The sequence below is a fragment of the Sminthopsis crassicaudata genome, chromosome 2 (assembly GCF_048593235.1).
Source record: "Sminthopsis crassicaudata isolate SCR6 chromosome 2, ASM4859323v1, whole genome shotgun sequence".
Lineage (NCBI taxonomy): Eukaryota > Metazoa > Chordata > Mammalia > Dasyuromorphia > Dasyuridae > Sminthopsis > Sminthopsis crassicaudata.
Window position 1 is genome coordinate 488,014,179 of NC_133618.1, and position 23,153 is coordinate 488,037,331.

The 23,153-nt window shown below is 36.7% G+C and overlaps 1 protein-coding gene and 1 long non-coding RNA gene across 7 annotated transcripts in view; one reads left to right on the forward strand and one right to left on the reverse strand.

Annotated features, from left to right (window-relative positions):
* The window catches only part of TOX3 (TOX high mobility group box family member 3), a 125,349-nt gene extending 112,043 nt beyond the window's left edge, over positions 1 to 13,306 (reverse strand). For 2 of the 6 annotated variants that reach the window (XM_074293383.1, XM_074293381.1), the window contains exon 1: positions 13,086 to 13,306. Coding sequence is in view for 4 of the 6 variants with exons in the window: in XM_074293377.1 (XP_074149478.1) it covers positions 11,818 to 11,904 (87 nt within the window). In the remaining 2 variants the exon portion in view is untranslated. Of the gene's footprint in view, positions 1 to 10,945; positions 11,369 to 11,817; positions 12,035 to 13,085 lie in introns of those variants that run through there. The other 4 variants (XM_074293377.1, XM_074293375.1, XM_074293379.1 and 1 more) reach the window with 2 other exon arrangements.
* The window catches only part of LOC141557561 (uncharacterized), a 48,752-nt gene continuing 37,058 nt past the window's right edge, over positions 11,460 to 23,153 (forward strand). The window contains exon 1 of the long non-coding RNA XR_012486828.1: positions 11,460 to 11,613. This is a non-coding gene — a long non-coding RNA (uncharacterized LOC141557561). The remainder of the gene's footprint in view (positions 11,614 to 23,153) is intronic.

The following is a 23,153-nucleotide window of genomic DNA, read 5'->3' on the forward strand; positions in this document are numbered from 1 at the left end:
TTTTAGGAGATCAATAAAATCAACACTATTTTTCATAATAATTGTAAAATATTTTAACTTGGAATACAATTAAAATAGATTTAAATACCTACATAAAATTTCTGGACAGGGATCTTCAATAATTTTTAAGATGATAAAGGGGTCCTGAAACCAAAAAGTTTGAAAATTATTTGGTATAATGGATCTCTGTCACTTGCTATTTGTATGTCTTTGGACACCTCTTTGGCCTCCAGTTTCCTCAATTGCAAAATAGAAGAGTTGAAAGCACTAATTTGTTTTGCTTGTCTACACTTAATTGTTACTAAGTTAGATGAGTTAGAGAGTAAGAATGATAAAAAGAAAATAGTAGGAAAAATATTGTTCAGATGCATAAAAAAAACATTCAGAAGGGACATAAACAGGGCAATTTTGTTACAAACATGATATATAGATATAGATATAGATAGGCTGATTTGCAATCTTCCTCATTATACTTTGCATATTGAAATGCTTTTGTTATTTGGTGAGTTAAGCTCATAATAGGAAAGATTTTTTTTTTTTAATGAAGGGATTGGAAATTTAGATTTTTAACTTACTTCACCTACTTAACTCAGCTTTATTTCTTTTAAAGTAATTCTCAATCCAATTTGGATCACTTTTATTTAAAAGCTTTTTTTTTTAAATTAAAGCTCTTTATTTTCAAGATATATACCTGAATAATTTTCAACATTGACCCCTGTGTTCTAATTTTTTCCTCCCTCCACTCCCATTCCCTCCCCCAGTTGGCAAGTGATCCAATCAATATATGTTAAACATGTGCAATTTCTCTATGCATATTTCCACAAATATCATGCTGCACAAGAAAAAAATCAAATCTTCATATAGTTTTGTTGTTGCCATGTATAATGATCTCCTGGTTCTGCTCATTTCACTTAGCATCAATTCATGTAAGTTCCTCCAGGCCTCTTTGAAATCATCTTGTTGGTTGTTTTTTATAGAATACTATATTCCATAACATTCATATACCATAATTATTTCAGGCATTCTCCAACTGATGGGCATCCACTCAGTTTCCAGTTTCTTGCCACTACAAAAAGGGCTGCCACAAGCATTTTTGCACATGTGCACATCCTCCTTTGTGATTTCTTTAGGATATAAGCCCAGTAAAAATATTGCGGGATTAAAGGGTATGCACAATTTTATAGACCTTTGGGAATAGTTCCAAATTGCTCTCCAGAATGGTTAAATAAGTTCACAACTCCACCAACAATGTATCAGTGTCCCAGTTTTCCCACATCTCCTTTTCTTTGAACATTCCATTTCTTTGAACAATAATAATTTAGAGCACTTTTCATATGACTAGAAATGGTTTTAATTTCTTCATCTGAAAATTGCCTGTTCAAATCCTTTGACCATTTATCAATTGGAAAATGGCTTGAATTCTTATAGATTCAATAGAGTCAATTCTCTATATATTTTAGAAATGAGGCCTTTATCATAACTCTTAAATGTAAAAAATTTTCCCAGTTTATTGCTTTCTTTCCAATTTTCTTTGCATTTGTTTTGTCTGTACAAAACCTTTTTAACATAATATAATCAAAATTATCTATTTTGCATTCAACAATGTACTCAAGTTCTTCTTTGGTCCCAAATTCCTTTCTTCTCCACAGATCTGCCAGGTAAACTATCCTTTTATCTTCCAATTTGCTTATAATAGCAATCTTTATGTCTAAATAATGAACCCATTTCTATCTTATCTTGGCATAGTCTGTTGGATGTGAGTGAATATCTCATTTTTGCCATACTAATTTCCAATTTTCCCAGCAGTTTTGGCAAATAGTGAGTTCTTATCCTAAAAGCTTGGAACTCTGGGTTTATGAAACACTAGATTACTATAGTCATTGACTATTGTGTCTTGTGAACCTAACCTATTTCATTGATCAACTACTTTTTTTTTTTTTTTGATGACCCCTGCTTTATAATATAGCTTTAGGTCTAATATAGCTAGGCCACCTTCATTTGCATTTTGTTTCATTAATTCCCTTGAAATTCTTGATCTTTTGTTCTTCCAGATTTCTATGTAATTTCTATGGGAGTTTGATTGGTATGGCACTGAATAAGTAGATTAATTTAGGTTATATATTGTCATTTTTATTATATTAGCTCAGCATATACATGAGTATTTAATGTTTTTCCAAGAGATTAGATCTGACTTTATTTGTGTGGAAAGTGTTTTATAATTATATTTATATAGTTCTTGACTTTGCCTTGACAGGTGGCCTCCCAAATATTTTCTATTATGTACAAGTATTTTAAATGGAATTTCACTTTGTATCTCTTGCTGCTGGATTTTGTTGGTAATATATAAAAATGCTGCTGATTTATGTGAATTTATCTTCTATCCTACAACTTTGCTAAAGTTGTGAATTGTTTCTAGTAGTTTTTTAGCTGATTCTCTAGGATTCTCTAAGTATACCATCATATTATCTGCCTATTCTAATTTTTTAATCTCTTTTTCTTCTCTTATTGTCAAAGCTAACATTTCTAATACAATATTAAATAGTAATAGTGGTAGTGGACAACCTTGTTTCACCCCTGATTTTATTGGGAATGGTTCTAGTTTATCCCCATTAAATTTGATGCTTGCTAATAGCTTTAAATAGATACTATTGATCATTTTAAGGAAAACTCCATTTATTCCTTTATTCTGTAATGTTTTTAAAAGGAATGGGTATTAGATTTTGTCAAATGCTTTTTCAGCATCTATTGAGATAATAATGTGATTTTTATTAATTTGGTTATTGATATAGTCAATTATGCTAATGATTTTCCTAATAGTGAACCAGCCCTGCATTCCTGGTATAAGATTTTTTTTTTTTTCAGTATACCACCAACAGCATTAGTACCATGGAACCATTCACTCCTTTAAATTTCACCATGCCAAATCCTTAAAATTGTCATCCCCAATGTCAAAATTTCTGAGCTACTCCCAAGCGATAAGAGTACTTTTAGACAAAGTCATGAAGTCATTCTAATGGATATCATGATGAATCCAGGCCTAACGTCAATAGGCCCTCACAGGGGTGCAGTGATCCCTTTATCTATTGTTTACTCCCTATCCAATTCCCTACAAGTGGAGCTCCAAACTTTTTCTTTACATTCTCTTAAATTCTCTAACCCTCCCCCTTCTCCGACTCTCCATTTCTTTCATTTAGATCATGGAATCACAGAGAGATAAAAGAAATAACTAGTTCATTTTACAATATGGAATAGAGGAAGGAGGGGATATGGTTTAGCAAAACTTATACCTAGTTAGTAGTGGAGTCAAGACTAGAAATCATCTCTACTGACTAAGCTCAATCAAGTGATCATATCAGAAAGAGGGGAGAGGAGGGAGGATAAGGAGGAAAGGATAGAAACAAAGAGAGAACTTTTTCTTGCCCACAGATAGTCTACCAGTCAGTGGTCCTCAAACTTTTTAAATAAGGCACCAGTTCACTGTCCCTCAGACTGTTGGAGGGCTGGACTATAGTAAAAACAAAAGCTCACACTCTGTCTCCGCCCCTCAGCCCATTTGCCATAACCTGGAAGGCCCATAAACATCCTCAGCTGGAGCATATGGCCCACAGGCATAGTTTGAGACCCCTGGACTTAAATTCAATGTCCAAAGGTGAGCATATTCTGACACCCTCTGATTCCCCTCCATCCCAAAGATACTGTATCCTTCCTTCCCTACTTCGATCTATCTGCTCTCTTATTCAACTCTTCACTTCAACTATATCCTTTCCTTCCCCATTTCACAATGCAGATATACCCCAATCTTCCACTTTCCAATGTGGAACTTCTTTTATTTTAAAACTCTTTCTCTCATGCTCCTTCCATTTTTGGCCACTCACTGACACCTGGATTACCTAAGACAACATTGAACCCCTGGCCATCCTTTCCAATACTGGTTGTACCTCCTCTCACATGTCTCAATTCATCAATCCTGATGGAGAAATCAGACTTGCTTCTCATTTCCATTTAGAAACTCTTCCTCTACTGTCATCACTTAGCAACTTTCATTCCTTTGATGTTTACTTTATCAAAATTAGCTAATTTGTCCCTTCCTCTAACATTTTCTTCCTCTCCATTTATTTAATTTTTATCTTTCAAGAACAACCTTAAGTGTAACCTCCATTTTATGACTATTACAACCCAAAGTAGGATTTTCCTCCTTGAATTCCTATACCACTAACACTTTTTTTTACCAGCCATGTTATATACAACAAGCAGAAAATACTACCTTTTTCTTTTTTGTGGCCTATATCTTTTCTAAACTCAGTCTCTGAGGTTAGTCAAATACAACTCTTTGCATATTATAGATAGTCAAAATATTTTCTGTTATTCTTCATACTTATAAAAGCCAACCTTGCATAGAAATAGGATGGTCTTCTCTGAGTATTCATATAAGATTGATTGCATGGATAACAAAAATCCAAATAAAACTCTAAAACTTCAGGGTTTTTTTCAGGTTCAACTTATACTTCACTAAACTGTGACTAGTCTGCTAAGTAGAAGCAAAATAGACAAAAGGACTGATTGTAATTTTTAGTTATAGAAAAGGAGAATAAAGTGAAAAGCATGCAAGCATATGGTACTGTTAAACCAAAAAAATATTAAGTAATATTTTTCTATAAATTCAATTTGCAACAAATCATGCTGCTATCAAAAGAGCCATCCAGCAGACTTGGCATTTTGGTTTCCTACCTCCTATAACTAAAAATATCTTTATGAAGTATAGAACTCTTATAACACTTCAGTAGCACATCATACAAAATCCCAGCCTGGTTATATTATGATCTGGCATAAGAAACCTGCTGGAAATCCAACAGTATGGTTTAACTGTTTATGCAACATTAACTACTCAAATATGTTATTTCATGGGTTGCCTCAGCCAATTCATTTATCACCTACTGACCATGATGCTAGTGATGGGCTTCTCCATTCTTAGTCTCTCTAGACTAGTGCAATGTGTTGCTGTGATTATACTCAATACTTTTCTAATTTAGTATATAACATGCCAGAGGCTACATTCTACTGACATACCCTTCAAGATCCCAGCGTCAATGACTCACTACAATAAAATATTAAAAAATTATGAAGCAATAAGTTAATTGGTAGATTTTGGTTTATTATTACAAATTATTAAGAAACTCAATTCAAAACTAGATAGAAAGTAGGTTGAATATATTTGAGAAATGACAGAATGCACTCATATTCTCATGCATATATGCCTACATACATACACACACATAATACCATAACACATATGGTATACATACACATATTAATACCAGAGAGACAGTAAGGCATAATGGATAGAGGAAGTAAAAAACTTCCTCTTCCAACTCATATCTCCTATATGAACCTAGGCAAGACATTTAATACCTCAACAATCCAAATGATTCTCTCAAACTATGTTAGAGCAAGTGCCAACCTGATAAAGGGAAGGAGGAGTTTCTTCATGAGGAACTGCCTATACCAATGAAATCACAAGTCTAGTAAAAAATAAATTGCCCTGATGATACAATGTGATTATGGATCACGAATACCAAGATCTTTTAAGAGGCAAAATTGCAGGTGACACAAAGGGAAATGGAAAATCATCATCTAATCATGATGGGGGGCGGGTAGGCTATCACATGTAAACAAAAGTATTTTTTTTTACAAAATATCTTGGTGATTATCAAGAAAAAGTATACTCAGAAAGGGGGGGACAGTTTTGTACTAAGAATGAAAGATAACTTATGCCAGTCCAAGTTCTGCATTGGCACTCACAAAACATTAAGAGACTTCAAGGAAAGCCTCAACAATTCTGGGGAGGCTGTCTTTGGAGGATTTATAGGAATTGCCCAAGATGAGAAGCCAAAAATTGTAACCTATATCAGTGAAGGTGTCTGTAATCAACCAAGATCCAAAATATTAGACTACTTTAGTAAAATATTGACTACCATACCTTCTCCACATGTACTACCAATCCTCTTAAGAATATTTCTTATAGAAAATGATATTTACACACATGTATTATACCTAGACTATATTGTAACACATGTAAAATGTATGGGATTGCCTGTCATCGGGGGGAGGGAATAGAGGGAGGGAGGATAATTTGGAAAAATGAATACAAGGGATAATATTATAAAAAATATATATATAATAAAAAAAAGAATATTTCTTATAAAATATCCAGTAAGATAAGGTTTTGAAAATATTTGTTCTTTAAAACACTTTATGTGGCATAAAAGAATTAGAAAATGTTGGATTCAAGACATATACCATTCAATAACTGTAAAGTTTATTTGGCAATCATTAACCAACTATCAGTGACTGAAATTATCCTTTATGATTAAATGAGCTCTAGTCAGAGAAAATTACTTAATAGAATGATTTCGACTATATATTTTTTTTATTTATTTGGAGTAGGAAAGGGAATGATGAGGATATTCAGTGCATGAAAAGAACAATAACAAGTAGAATGTTGGCACCAGAACCAGGAAGACTTGTATTTCAGACGTTCCTTTGGTACACATTGCTCATAGAAACCTGAACAAATCATTTAAGCTCTCAATGATAACATAAAAAATGTAATTGGTAAAAGGAATTTCTTATTGGAAGCTCCCTACACCAATGAAATCACAGGTACAGACTCATTCTCCTAATCAACATTCAGAATACAACAAATTTACTATCTAGTTAAGAGAGTTATATTAATGATGTTTATAGATATAAGGGTAGAGATTACTGAAAACAAAGAAGCTGGAAGCCTGTTAAAAGAAGCTAGGTGGCATTCAAAACCAATCTGTATGACCTTGTACAAGTCATTTAATCTCTTTAATCTTCTTGAGTTTCTTCAACTGTAAAATTAGGGTAGTAATAGCAGCTACTTCCCAGGTTTCAGGAAGGATCAAATGAGATGATATCTGTAAAGTACTTAGCACTGTGTTTGGCATACAATAAGTGTTTTATAAATGCTCCTCCCCTCTTCCCATTCCTCTTTCACTTTATTCCATTATTCCTTAAGCATAGAGGGATTCAGAATCTAGGGAGGCATAAACTTGGAGTAGGTGAAGTTCCCCATAGAAGCATGGCTCTAAGGCCAGAAAATTTTTAGCAAACCATTTTTGAAATAATTCCTTTTAACCAATACATTTTTCTCAATTATGATCTTCTTATTCTATACTAAGGTTAGACATTAAAGAATAACCACCTGTTATTTACAAGTTTATGACTTTTTAAAAATTACCTTGCTTCATTGCCTAGGAATGATTTACATCAACTTAAGACTATATTATTCATTTGACAAAATATAAAAACCCAAGCTGCCAAATCAGAATTATAATCAGATAAACCATCTGCTTCTATTTGCAGCCAAAACATTCCTGATAATGAAGTGAAGGGTCCAGAGTTTTAAAATAATGTATTCTGTGAGTTTGTCTGTTTTTACACTACATAAAAATACAAATAATTAAGTCCTAGTAATTTACAAAACTTAGAGAAAGAGAATCTGGGTCCTGCTACATAAATTTAACATTGTAAGAGATGAAATGTTGTTTATCTTTCTTGTCTTGCTTTATTTATCACCTCCTCTAAACTTGCTCCTAGGAATAGCTTGGTACTTTCAACATTGACGGAACAGTAGCCTAACAAGAGTTTCTCTTGCATTTATGTTTCCTTCTGACTTGATGTCTTTCTGGTTTATAACTTCTCTACAAAGAGATAGACTGGTATTTGATTTCATTTTAAAGATTTTTCCTTCAAACTAAAAACTGAAGGGAAAAAAATGTACTAATGTTAATTTTTTTAATCTTAGTCTTATAAAAACAAAATATAGAATAAATTTAAACCAAAATTTGATTTAAATAGGAATGAAATACAATACAGAGTGTCCCAAAAGTCCTGATGCCATTTTAGGTTTTTAATAAAGTTTTCATCTTTAGGAAGTTAAAGGTACACTAAGACTTTGGAGACAATCTTGACAAATGATTAACTAGTGATACAATCTGAAGCTTGCCTAGCTTTAAGGTGTAATAAGACTTTTGTAACACCCTGTCTTCATATAGATAATCAATTCATGGGCTGGTGCTGGCAATATTTTGAAATATTCAAAGAAATTGCTTGGAAAGAGTCACAATCACATATACCTGTATTCAACTCTACCATTAATTGTGTCACTTACTTTCTCTAAATTTTAGTTCATTCACCTGTATAATAAAGTGAACTAGGTAACCTCTAAGTTTCTTTTCCAACTCTAACATTCTATGACTATATTCTGATAACATCACTTGCTACATCTTGTCTTTTCCATCGTAATCCAGTGCCATTTCCCTCCGCATTTTCTTCCGCTTTAAACCTATTCAATCTCCCATCCTCACTTTCAATACTCTTCTTGCGTTTTTACTAGATACATTTTATATAATACATTGTCTAAAAATCAGGTAAGAGATTTCTAATATTAAAACAAATACTCTACTAGTTTATTTATATACTATAGTCCTATTGTACACAGACAAGGTGATAGCAGAGGGAAAGAAAATGACAGGTCCAGTCAATGGGTAACCCATTCACTTGAACAAAGCAAGCCTTTTAAAAATCCATAGGTGCCAGTTTCACTTGATATCCACATCAGAAAAGGTATTCAAACAGTAGAAATGTTCCCTGGAAATTAAAATGGAAATTAGACCTTCAGAAATATAGAAGACTGGAAGGTTTATACATCAATGACTAGTTCATAAATTATTAACTGCTCTGAATGATTTTGGCTATATTTTATGTGAAGTAATTTTCTTATTTGTAGTGACTGTTGAACCCTCAGAAAATGTTCAACTATTCCCCATAGATACAATAAATACACCTTCGTAAACATTGACATTCTAGAATGATCTCAATATAGAATGTAAAGATAATAAGCATGCATATTATATATGTATATATATATATATATGATGCAAATAAAAAATTCAAAATCTAATGTCATATCACACAAATCATATTAAGATAGGAGTTCATAGATGTGTTTCTAAAATCACTGGGACTTTAATTTAAACAAGAGACCACAAGAAAATAATCTCCTCAAATTGGTTATCCACAAGCCAAAAAGTCAACACAAGTCGCCAAACTTAAATCTTAGAAAAACCAAGAATAAACTGATTATTAAATGTGATACATACTAATATGTTGGCAACTTTTAGATGTTCATCATAAAACTCAATATTCATTTATTGAATAAGAATATACATTAGCATAAAAACCTATACATTTAAAGTTGTGAGAAAAACATTTAGACTTGACTGAAATCATTATAGATATGCAAAATATTAAAATTCAACATTTCCTTTTACACAATATTTTGACAAAAAGAAATGGGGAGAGGGAATCAAACATCAAAAAACCTTCCGTGACAATTTATGGAACACAAGTAGGTCTTAGCAAACTTCTTGAGATTAAGCTGGCAAAGGAAATCTGGTTCATTTTGAAGACAGATAAATTTTGTTTTGTTTTTTACTTAATGGAAAATAAACACAAATATTACCTAAAACAATCATAACCTTTAGAACTCCAATATTAGTCAATTTACCTAACTTTATTAAGTGCTCTTCACCCTATAAAAACTACATTTGAGAATTACTATAAAAGCAACTTATTTCACATAGAGCCTGTGTTAAGTAAACATAACTATGATCCAACTGGTGCCATTATTCCTAAAGTTGTACAAGTATTTCAATAACTATCTAATTTCAAGTTTTATATATTGCCACTGAAATAAATTGTCCTAATTAACCTTCTCCACTTTTTTCTTCCCCCAAAGAAGGATATAAAAGGACCCACAATTTCCTGCATATATTCTATGATCTTCTTAAGTCCCCTTGGGATCCTTTCGAATACAAATTTTGCACGCATTGCAGTGACTGGGTTAATACAATAGGTTTCTATTTTGGTGTCATTCAAGTGTTTCTGATCTTAAATCAGTGAAAGAAGTAGTCACTCCATGAGAGGTAATGGTTTCTAAAATAATTACATGAAAGATATACAAGGTCTGTACAATACAAGATAAGTTGTAAGTGATAAATAACACCCTTCTGGAAAATTAGCTTAATCTTCAAAAATAATAAATGCATACTTAATTACACTGCATGCACATCCTAGGATTTTTTGAAACATTCAATAAGGTGATTAATCAAAAATCAAAAGACAGAAAAAGGGAAGTCTTAACTATAGCTACAAGGCCTTTTCTGCTTTTTCTGTTCCTTAAACATATCATATGAGCCCTGTACATTTCCCCAGCAGCCATAGAAGACAACCATTTAATCGTTTCTTAGAAAGACTAAGGCTAAAGTACTAAACTGAGAATAAACAAATAGGAAGCAATGCTACAGCAGCATCTAGTTGTAACAAGACAAAGTAAAATGTTTCCTCCTCTAGCAACAATTCCTTCTCTTCCTGCTATTTATTCAGTAGTTTTGTATAGCACCTTTCTTTCTGAAGTAATACTTCCTCCTCTGTTATCCAAACAATCATAAACTAGAATTTGGAAAAAGGAGGGGGAAAGAGGGAAGAAAAGAGGAGGAGACCCACATTTCAAGGCATATATTTATCTAAAGTACCTTTTCTCCCCTAAAAATCACATACTGGGTATTTTTTCAAAAGGTTCCAACATGAGTTTAATCAACAGAGGTTCCAGGAAGAATATAAAATTTTAGGGTCCCCGCTGCACATGCGTGAGGACAGTGAGGACAGTAATTTTCATGAATCAGGGGGCTTTCACCCCTTCTTAGTTTGCTAAGTTTGGGTTGAGATAAAACTCTGAGGTTGCAATTGAAAAGGAACACAATCATATTTCCAAAAATCAAAACAATCCATCCAAAATTAAATAAAAAGTCATAAGCTAAGCTTTTAAAAGGTATTTGTCCAAGCCGAGATAACTCACTTCTAGAAGCCAAACCACAAAAAACTGCTGATCAAGTGAATAAGTAAGGCAACCAGAGGCGCCACTGCCACTTTTCCCCATTCAAGCACGACCTGTTCAAAAGTTTGCTCCTTTCATACCAAAGAAAGTAGGATAACCAGTCTTAAACGATAACTCTAGTGATCTTCTCTAGGTTAATACCAGCAGGGGCACTGGTACACGTCTGTGGTGCTGGACAAGCAGAGAAGAGGGAAAAAGGCAACAGGAGAGAAGGGACAGTGCCTCCTCTAGGTTCTGCCCAGAGCCTAACTACACTGAGAGCGCTTAATGTGTTTACTAATAACAGTAAATATAACAAAGAAGCAGCATGTTCCCTCTTCCAGTTCCTCAGGGCTGGTCACAGGACAGGGTTTCTTTGCTCACAGCTCAGCCAGGGATCAATTACTCTGGGGTTTAAAAAAAAAAAAAAAAAAAAAAAAGGAACGGAGACAGGATAGGAAGGGGAGGAGGTGGTAAGAGGAATAAAGAAGGGTCAGAAAAAGAAGCTAAGAAGGGGGCGCAGGGGAAAGCAAAGAAGGGGCGCAGCAAAGAGCAAGGAAGGAGGCGCAGAAAAGAGGAGGGAAGGGAGGCAGAAAGACGAAAAGGGGACTAAGGCGAATAAAGGAGGATGGAGAGTGAAGTAAAACAAGGTAGGAATGGAGCAAAAAGAAAAGACATGGATTTTTTTTTTTTTTTTTTTAAGTAGGTAGGCGAGGAAGAAAGCGCTGTGGAGAGTGTAAGGATGAGGAAGGGGAGGGGAGGGACAATCACAAGTCCCTGGTCCAGCACCGAGAGGAAGCCCCTGCGCCCCCTCCCGGGCCCCCGCTTCTCCCTCCCAGCCCAGCCCCAGTCACCTTGCTGTAGGCGTAGTAGCCCAGGCACTGCGCGAAGTCCAGGCCGGTTGGGTCCCCGGCCGCCGCGGGGTAGAATCTCACATCCATGCCGGGGGCCGGGGCCCGGGCCCCTCTGGGAAAAGGGTGAGGGGGGCCGCCTCTCCTGCCTGCCTGCCGGGCGACCGATAGATCCACCCTCTGGGGCGCCCGGCCGGGGGCGCCCGGAAGCTGCGGGACTGAGGGGCTGAAGGGTGGGAGCCCGAGTCGGGCGGGAGCGGGAGCCGCCGCCGCCGCACACAAAGGAGCCACGCGAGCTAGCGGCGGGAGAGCGGGCTAACTGGTGGACTGGCGGACTGGCGGACTGACGGACGGACAGACCGGCCAAGGGGCTCAGCCTGGGAGTAGGGGACAACGTGGGGAGGCTGTGCGGGGCTGCTGCGGAGAGGAAGAGGTGGAAACCCCCTGTACCCCGCGGGAGACAGGACGGGACGGGACGCCGGACTGGATGAGATGAGACGGGACGGGACAGGACCAGGCGCTGGAGTTTAAGGAGCGCGAAGGGAGGCTGGGCGAGCGTGGAGACAAGGCGGCGGTGGAGGTGGCTGCTGGCCCCGCTCCTCCCCGGGCGGAATGAGGGAGAGGAGCTGAGGAGACAAGGGGCTGGGCCCCTCCCCTCCCCTCTTTCTCTCTCTTTCCCTCCCTCCTTCCCTCCCCGCGCTGCCGCCGCCGCCGCCACCGCCGCGGCCGCCCTTCCACCCCTCCCACCGCTAGCAGCTGGCGCAGCTCTGCTCCCGGTGCCACCGCGCCCCGCCCAGCCCCACGCGCCTACTCCGGGACCCGCCTCCAAAACGGAATCTTGCCCTCTTTCCAGCTTTCCAATCCCCCAACTCCCGGCTCTGTCCTGAGACCCTCACAATCATGGACCCTCACTCCCCTGGCTTCTTTTCCAAGCTCACACTTTCACCTACTTCTCCGGACTTGGATCAGCCTAACTCCATCCTCTTCTTCCCCGTCCCCCTCTTCCCTGACTACTCGCTCAGCCCAAACATTGCCCCCATCACCTCACTTCTCGAACCCAAATATCTTTTTGATCCATGACTTCACTTTCCTCCCACAACCTCTCTTCCAGTCACTTTGACTTCAACCCTTTAATCCTTTCGCTATTCTCCACTACCATCACCACTCAGTCAAGAACACTTAGCTCAATGTTTATCCCACTTTGTTCTTTTTTCCCCCCACCAGTCTCCTTCAGTCTAATTTGCACTACTATATCTATTAACTTGAATCACCTCTTCAACCCAATCTTGCTTTCCCCCACAACGTCTTCATCAGCTCATCCTTTCCCTCTATGAGCTTTTTCAGGGGTCTTCTCTCTCCTCAGCTTTCTTCTTTTGCTTCTTATTTCTGAGCCCTCCTTTCAGCTTTCTTCAACTGTTTCCCTCGCTTTGTCGATCCCCCCTCACACTTCCTCTCCTTGATAATTCTCCTTCCCTAATTTCTTCTCCCCAATCCAATTTTCCCCCATCATTCTTCAGCACTTTTCTTTTCCTCCGTTTTCCCCTTCCTCTCTCTACTCCTTTTTTCTTTCTTTCAATACCGTTTCTCCCTACCTCACACTTCAGTATTTCTTTTACTCCTATGCCCCACCGCCTCAGTTCCATTCTTCACTTCTCCTCTTCCCATTCTTCCTAAATTCCTCCCTTTTCCTCCCTTTTATCCATTGTTACTTTTTCAGTCCCTTTCCTATATTGCCAATCCTCTTCTCATAGCTTCCCCTCAATTCTTATCATCGCTTCCCAATCCACTTTCTATCTTCATTCCCCTCTTCACTCTCCTATGTCACTCGTCATTCTTATCCCAGGGTGCCTAGCCTCCTGCCACCAGGTGGCCTTTACTACAAGTTTTATGGGAGTTCTTTTCCCTCAATGACATCCTCTGCCCTACTTTCTTTCTCTCCCCACCCCCACACTAGTCTGTTTCCCTAGCTTCCCTCACTTGCTGACACCTTAAACACAACAGCGACACTTGGTGCACCTGCTCTTCTGGGCACAGTTTCTGACCTGTGTCCGTGAGCCTGGACATTCTGCACTTAGTTTATTTTCTTAAAGAGAATTTAGATTTAGCCCTTCACAGCTGGACAAAATTGAACTTTGCAGGTTAAGCTTCATTTCTGTTTGTTCTTTATTTTCCTTTGGTCTTGTTTTGTATTCAAAAGGTATTTCAGTAACTGGATCCATCTAAGATTTCTCTCCTAGAGAAAATGTCCCAATTTTCCTAAAAGGCTCTGGATGATTAACTTCCCCACACTCCACTTATTCAGCCCTCTCTTTTTTTTTTTTTTTTTTTGAAAAGAGAAAAAAATGAAAGAATTTTTAACTATTCTCTGTGTCTCTGTATCTCTCACTCTCTCCCTCCCTTTCTCCTCCTCTTTCCTTCCCTCCTCCTCTTTCCCTCCCTCTCTCCCTTCTTCTCTCTCTTTCTCTCTCTTCATTTCTCTCTCTCTTCTCTCTCTCCTTCTCTCTCTGTTTCTCTCTCCTTTTTTTCCCCTTCTCTCCCCATCTGTATCTCTCCTGGTCCTGCTGTTTGTCTTTCTATCTCTCTTTGTGTCTGCATTTGTAAGTCTCTGTGGCTATAGCTCTGTCTCTGTATTTTTGTCTTTCTCTCTGTTCCTCTTTATCTGTCTCTCCATCCGTTTCTTTCTCTCTCTCTCTCTCTCTCTCTCTCTCTCTCTCTCTCTCTCTCTCTCTCTCTCTCTCTCTCTCTCTCTTTCTCTCTCTCTCTCTGTGTGTGTGTGTATATATATATATATTATATGTCTTTGGACTGCATCTTTCTGACTTCTCTGTGTTTTGCTGTTTCTGTATCTCTCTGCCTGTCTCTTTGACTCTGTTTCTTGGTTTTTCTCATTCCACCACCTCTTCTTTATTGTTTAAAGTTAGTGACATATTGGTTCTTTGCCATAAAGGAAAATCCGCAACAGAAAGTTAGGCAGGGGCTATAAAATCTGTTTATCACCCCCCTCCCCACCCATACCCTTTTTTTTTTGGTAAGCTATTTTAGTATATAGGGAACATTCAAAATGCTGTCTTTTACCAACAATTGTGAGTTAACCATAAGGGTGAGATCAGTAGCATTTTTTTCAGATGAGCACTGATTGCCGCTTTCATTTCTTCTTCTTGACCTCCCTCTATACCTGTCACCCACCCCCACAATCACCCTGCCAAGTGGATCTGTGGACCAAGATGGCAGTTATATATTAGTAATGAATAGTATCTTTAAGGAAACAAATAACAAAATAGAATTCAGTTAACTTAAAGTTTTGGTCATTTCATCTTTTGTTTCTAGAAGAAACTTTATTGTTTCAGAATAAATGAGAAAATGGAGTAAGGGAAGGACTGTAAGCACTTTGTCCCTTGACTCCAGTCCCCCTCACCAGAAAAGGTTCAGTTAGTTGCCTTTCCTGAGTTTCCATTTAGCATTGACTACTCAGCAGTTGTTCCCTAATGGCACAGCATGTTGCACAAATTGGCAGTGAGTTGAGATATTATCAGCACAACACCCCATTGAGTAAGTTCTTGAAACATAGAAGTTGAGGCCTTTTCTCCTTGCCACTGGGTTCTCATGGCCTTTCAACCAATGAGAATCTTAAGTTGCAGTGACCACCTGTTGTCTAGCAAGTAAGCATGCTTTAAAGTTTCACTATTAGCATTTAACAATACAGAATAATATGGGATCTGTCCACATGAGAGGAATTGCCTGCTGATCCTTGTTCCAAGAAATTAAGATAAAATTGCTAAAAGTTTTAAACGAAGAAAAAGGAAAGCTTTTCTTTGTGTACCACACTTCTTACCTTCACATATTCTGGCAGGCATCTGGAGCAATCCCCAGGTTGATTACAGCTATGAAGGAAATATAATCAAAGTTACAGAATGACTAAACCTAAAGTTGTAATCAGACCTCAAGGATCAGGCATACAAATGTTTTATGCTGTGTAAGTACCAATAGTTAGAAGACATAGCACTGAATTTGGACTAATATATGTGTTGAGGATTGTATATAGGATGAGCCAAGGGAACAGGTTATTTATCAGTATATGTGGCTTGACTTCAGAAGCACTGAGAATACATCATGCCTTCTAGATCAGTGGTCCTCAAACTTTTTAAATAGGGGGCCAGTTCACTGTCCCTCAGACTGTTGCAGGGCCAGACTATAGTAAAAAGAAAAACTCACACTCTGTCTCTGCTCCTTAGCCCATTTGCCATAACCCAGCAGGCCCAATAAATATCCTCAGCTGGGCCGCATCTGGCCCACAGGCCATAGTTTGACAACTCCTGTTCTAGATCAACTCCATCAACCCCATACCAGTATATCTTGGTACATAGAACACTGGGTTAAGAATAAGAAAGACAAGGGTACAAAGCCTAACTTGGGTACTAAAAATATGGATTTGGGCAAGTCACTTAACTTACCTTTGTTTCCTCTTCTGTAAAGTTAAAAAATAGGATTTTATGATTTTTTTTCTTTCTTTTTTTTTTTTGTAAGGGGGAAGCTGGAGAGGGGGAAGCTATTGGGGTTAAGTGGCTTGCCCAGAGTCTGACAGCTAGCAAGTGTTAATTGTCTGAGGCTGAATTTGCCCCTGAACTGCATGGTTTCTTAAGGCTTCTTCCAGTTTTCAGGTTATGGTCCTATGAGTACTGCTTCATCTCTTTTAAATTTAATTCTTTTTAAAATGTAAGTTCTTCTAGAAGAATGAACAACTAGGTGGTGCAATGGATAGAAAGCTGGACCTGGAGACAGGAAGACTCCCTTTCCTAGTTCAAATCAAGCCTCAGGCACTTAGCAACTGTGTGGCCCAGCTCAATTCCCTGTTTGTCTCCATACCTCATCTGTAAAATGAGCTAGAGAAGGAAATGACAACTCACTCAAGTATCTCTACCAAGAAGATCCTAAGTAGGATCACTAAGAGTCAGATATGACTGAAGTGACTGAACAACAACTCTTAGAAGTATTTTTTTTAAAAAGACCACTAAACTGCTATCAGATGATCGGACATATGTACCTCTTTGTAAATAAAAGGTCTGAAATGATATTTCAATAACTGAAAAGGATAATGAATCCTCAAGTGAAAGAAGTAGGCACCAGAGAAAGAAGAAAAGGTTGAAGAACTGAGAAATTGGAACTCCAAAAGAAACCTTATCTAATTTGCAGTTTTGACTGTTTGCCCTGATTATCTGTATGTCTATATAAAACATAACGTCTTTTTAAAAAATGGATAAAAATATAAAATCCTACAATTGGGTTCAAAAATTCAATTGTACTACTATATGATAGGAAAAGTTTGACTAGATCTCCTAAAAACATCTATGAATTTCAGCCTGCAAAGTCATTATAAACCAATTATGTGATATAGCAGTCAAGACTGAATGCAGGCCCAAGTATCCTAAAGAGAAGTACTATTTTCAGGACCAGGAGGGTGATCTTCCTTGTTAGGGCCATATTTGGAGTGTCTTGATCAGCTTGGGATATCAAATCAATTCAAAAGTCTTCATCAAATGGTGAAGGACCCCCAGCTCATGGTGCATGAGGATTAGTTTAAAATACTGGGTATGCTAATCTTGGAGTAACAGAGACTGAGGAAGGATAGGTAAGTTATCTTCAAATATATAAAGAGTTGTCCCATGGAATAGAGTTTAGCCTTGTTCTAGCTTTGTCCACATGACAGAAACATTTCATTTAGTGAACTCATCAGCTCCCCAGGATTTAATTATCATCTCTAAAGTGATGATTCTCAAATCTGCTTTTCTTGACCCAATCTCTTTGCTGACCTTCAATCTTACATCTCCAATTGCCTTTCAGACATCTTGAACTGGATATCTAGTAGACATCTTACATTCAAAATAATCAAAACAGAACTCATTATCCTCCTCCCAAGAGTCTCCTCAGCAGGCAGTGGTGCAGTGGATAGAACCCTGGACCTGGAGTTAGGAAGACCTACTTTTAAATCTGGCTTCAGGTACTAATTAGCTATATGATCCTGGGCAAGTCACTTAATTTTATCTTATTTTCTTCATCTTTAAAATAAGAGAAAGAAGCAAATGGCAGACTATTTCAGTATCTTTGCCAAGAAAACCCTGAATGGAATCATAGAGTCAGACACAAATGAAATGACTAAGTAACAACATCATAAAACTCTCCTCTGCCTCCTATTCTCTCTATTATTATAGAGGGCAACACACAGATCCTCAAACTCACAACGTACAATCATCATGGGTCACTCACCATCTTTCATATCCCATATCCAAGATGTTACCAAAACTTCTTAATTTTACCTTTGCTACATCTCTTGAATCCCCCCTCCCTCTTTTCCCTCTGACTTTGCCACCACTCTAATGCAGGTCCTTATCACTTTATTGCCTGAATTATTGCATTAGCCTGCTGGCCTCAAAGCCCTACCCAACAAAATCCATCCCCCCTCCCATTCAGCCCCTAAAGTGATTTTCCTAAAATGCAGGTCCCATCATGTCATTCCTCCTACTCAACAAACTTCAGTAGCTTCCTATTGTCTCCAGTAACAAATACAAAAGGCTTTTTTTTTTCCTTTCAAAGCCCTTCATAATATAGATCCCTCTTTCCTTTCGTCTTTTTATACTTTACTCCCCACCATGTACTCTTCAATCTAGAGACACTTCTGGGCTGTTCACCAATAAGACATTCCATCTCTCAGTTCTGAGCACTCTCTCTCGCAGTCCCCCATGCCTAGAATACTCTCCCTCATCTGCTCCAAATACTGACCTTGGTTTCCTTTAAGTTACAAATGGAATCATAAAGATTTGCACATGATTGAAACAACTGACCAACAACAAAAGTACCTAGTGATGTGTATATTATATCACCATCCCTTAAAAAATTAGCTTGTTGAAGGTAGGGACTATTTTTTACTTGTTTTTGCATTCACAAAACTATGAATAGTGTAAATTCTATAATAAGAACTTAATAAATATTTAATTGATTTAAATCTATAGAAAGAATGCTTGTTTAGGTAAAGTTTGGACTTAATAAGCTCTGAGGCCCTTTTCAACTCTGAGATTTTTTATTTCAACAGGACTGCAGAAATTCCTCTTCTCTAGTACTCACAGCTTATATTCTGCCTAAAATCCTCCCTGTCACTAAGATAAACAATCTAGTCAAATAATTTATACTAAAATGAGGGCAGGTAGATGGTACAATAGATGGAACATTAGCCCTGGAGTCAGGAAGACCTGAGTTCAAATTTGGCCTCAGATTTTTATCCCTTACTAGCTGTGTAACTATGGGCAAATCACTTAACGCTAATTGCCTCTAAGGAAAAACAAAACAAAACAAAACAAAACTTCCAACTAAGTTGTTAGTAACTTGATGTGTTACCCCTTACTAAGTAAATTTTAAAAGATAATCAATACAAAAGAATATTGGTTAACCTGGAGAAATTAAATTTTAATGAAGGGATTTCCGATAAATCAGCATCTGGTTGTTTAGGATGTCTTTTTTCTTGCTATTTAAATCATATCACTAGATAATCACTCTTATCTATGGGTTTAACTATATTTTAATATTAGTAAACTATTAATATAATAATTATGATAAATCTATGAACTCAGTGATAAAAATAATGGAAATCTAAATCTATTTCTCTTTTCATTCTGATCAATTCTCATCCATATCCTCCCACAAATTCATTATAAGACATCTACTAAACATTCTGGGGATTATCCCTCAGTTATCCTGACTCATTTTTTTGAAGCTACATGTTTTTCTGATGAATCCATTGTACTATTTCTTCTGCATGATTCCTAGTTTGTAAAGTATTGCAGACTACTGTCCCCTACCCTATTGTGCCTCTCTCCATTGCTCTTTGAATAATTCTCAATTTCAATGCTTTGAAGTATGTGGAGTACTACTGAAATCATAACTGTACAACAGGGGAACACTGTGATTTTTAAAAGATCAGCCTTCAATTCTGGGAAAACTTTGGGGTAATTAAAATCATTACATCATTTCCCAAAGGCAGTACATCTTGGTTTCCTCCTTCCTCTCAATTTTGAGTCAGTTCACAATCCATTTGTAGATTCCATCTAAGTTATATCCTAATAGATGAGGTCTGTAATTGTTCATTCAACCATAAAACCTACTTTAGAGCAATAGACCCCTCCAAAGTAGGCACCATGACCTAACTCCAAAATGGACTGTGATCACCCAATCAGAGAGATAAGAAATGTATCATATCCCTACTCTCTATTTTCTCATTCTCTCCTGGTAGCCAATCATGGGGCTTGTCTCTGACAAAAGCATACCTACCTCTTATCCCCAAATATTCCCCTTCTCTGAGCAAGCTCCTCAGCTTCCCACTTCTGAGCTAGGCATTGACATTTCAGGGTCTCAGATATACAGATATACAAATGTCACTGGAAAAATCCTCCAGTACTGCCTCCAGCTTACTCACTAGCTATTCCCCCAGATCATCTTGTGGCTAGACTAGACACCCTCCTGGGGAAGGATTCTGTACTATAGGTCAATGGCCAATCAATTAAAACCCTACCATCCCCTTTGGCACAGTATAAGTCCCCCAAAATAAGCAGGCACAGATAGGTTGTTCTCTGCTTTGTTTATCTCATTACATTAATTTTATCCCTAAATCGAATCCTTATTCAAACTTCCAAATTGCTGTCAAAGGTACTGCCAAATTTCCAGTCATCCAGGTTTACAATTTCAGTTTCATCTCTTCATTCTCCTTTATTACACATAGCCAATCATCAAATCTTGTCATTTTGCCTCCAAAACATTTCTTGTATTTGTCCCACTCTTTCTGCTCATATATCCACCACTCTAATTGAGACTTTATCGCCTGGACTATTGCAATAAACTCACAATTGACGTCCCTATCTGAAGTCTTTCCTTTCCAATCCATACTCTACATAGCTGTCAAAGTAATTTTAGCAAATCTGACAATATCAACAATTTACTCAATAAACTTCAAAGGTTCTCTATTGAATCTTGGATGAAATATTATTTCATATTTATCTACTCCTTTTTAGTTTCTACATTTGCATAAGTTTTATGATATATTCAATTATTATGCAAATATAAATAATTTATAAATAAGTATATATATACATGCTGAAAAGATTTTGCTGATGATACAATCAAAAAAAGGTTGGAGACCACTGATATAGGCATAGATATTCTATGGATACATGATTTTTCCTGGGTCAATAGATAGGTTAAGTTGTCGAAATTATTATGCATCTTACTTAGGAGGTATTGTTCTGGAGTTTTATTCAGTTAGCATTGTCATCTTTAAATAAGAGCATTTGGAGAATTCACTACCTGTAGAGAAGCTCTCTTTAATTTTGAATCTGTTCTAGATAGACTAAAAATAGTTCATCTTAATATAACACTTCAAAGTGGACAAAACCCTTTATATGTATGTACTATTTCATTTGATCCTCCCAATAACCCTGTGAAGTAGGTATTGATACCCTTTTTATAGATGATGAGACCTTTAAGGCTCAGACAGGTTAAGTGACCCATCCAGGGTCATTTAATTAGTAAAGTTCTGAAGCAAAACTAGAGTTCAGGTCTTCCTGACCCCAAACTCAACGTACTATTGTACACTGTATGTAAAGGAATAGATGCAACACTCTCGATTCTCAGTGACAATTACAACCCAGCCTATCAATGTGTTAATTGAAAAACATATGTTTTTAGATTTAATTCTTCTTTTGGAATTTTAAGCAAATCAATTCCAATTTAGATACTTTTATTTAAAAGTGATGAAAATCTCTATGATAATCAATGATACATTGATTATCATCTTGATAGCTTTTTTTAAGGGTGAAAATTAATTTCACCAATTACAATAAAACTTAAGACTGATATTTTTCAAATATTTAAATACAATTGTACCTATTACATTGTTTGTTATTTTAAGAATCTGAACTATCTGAATTAGTGTAAATAGATTTGTTCCTGAAATATTGTAGACAAGGATTTCCCACAAACTAAATAATCTTAGATTTGAAGGAACTTCTTCATGAACACAACTTAAATTGATTTAGAAGTATTATAAGAGTTTAATGTTTAGCAAAACAACTACAACAACAACGACGACGACGACAACGATGACAACAATTGGTTTTGAAGGCTATATCACTTTGGAAAAGTAGCAAATGTTGAAATTTTGAGGAAAAATACTTGTCAAGTTTATATTATTCAGATAAGAAATCATGGGCAATATTAATAATATCTCACATTTATGTGACAATTTAAATCTTAGAAGTACTTTCCTTGTGGAAAAATCCTGTGAGGTAGGTGGTGCAAACACTAACACCCCTATTTTGCAGACAAGGAAATAGACTCAGAGAAATAAAGAAAATTGCCTCAAGTTACAAAGCTGGAGAATGTCTGGGCCAAAAGCTTAAAAAATGTGTCTAGTCCTCTTTCCATTATATCATAATACTCTCAGTTTCAAGTTATTAATTTGGTTTTCATATATAATCCAAGGTGATCTACCAAGTATGAAGCACAACTAAATAAAATCAATTTTATTGATTTTATCAATAATCTCAATTTTAGAAAAAAAAATCATATGAAATGCATTTCTCTTCTTTACCTAGCTCCAATGGAATTAATATAGTTAAAATAATAGAGTCTATGTAAGACCTGCTTGATTTTATTATCTCCTATATTTCTGATTTTCGATGATCTTGAACAGTAATTTAACCCATCTTCCATTTTTTGCCCAGATTGGAGGAGGACGATATAAAAAATCATAGAAAAGGTTTAATTATCTTCATTTCTTACAATGAAAAGTACTATCCAAATATTATGATCCATGTTTAGAATACCCTAATGCAGCTAAATTAACAGAACTGCATCAAGTGGGAATTAGCCAGACAGATACTGTGGTTTTCTTTTGATCTATTCCCATAGTAACAGCTAATGCAGTATATTGGTTAAAAGTCTCATATTTCATTGTAGATCTGAATTTGGCTTCCTATCATGAAAAATAGCATTTCCATCTAGCTCTGAAATCCTTGGTGTTCATAGTTGACTTTTGTATAATTCATCTCTATGAAGTTGAAGAGATCTTTACACTGGAAACCTGCCTCTCATTTGCAGGATAAATCTAATACAGATAAAAGCCTAACCAAGCATTATGAGGACCTTTTCAAAAGAAAACTTTAAAAGGGCATAGAATGAAAATTCTGACCTTGGTTTCCTTTTTACTTCTATACATCGATAAAAATGTTGCACTTTCTATAACAAATCTTCAAGAATAACTTTTCCTAGAATCTGAGGGTGTTCCAGATGGTGAGTGG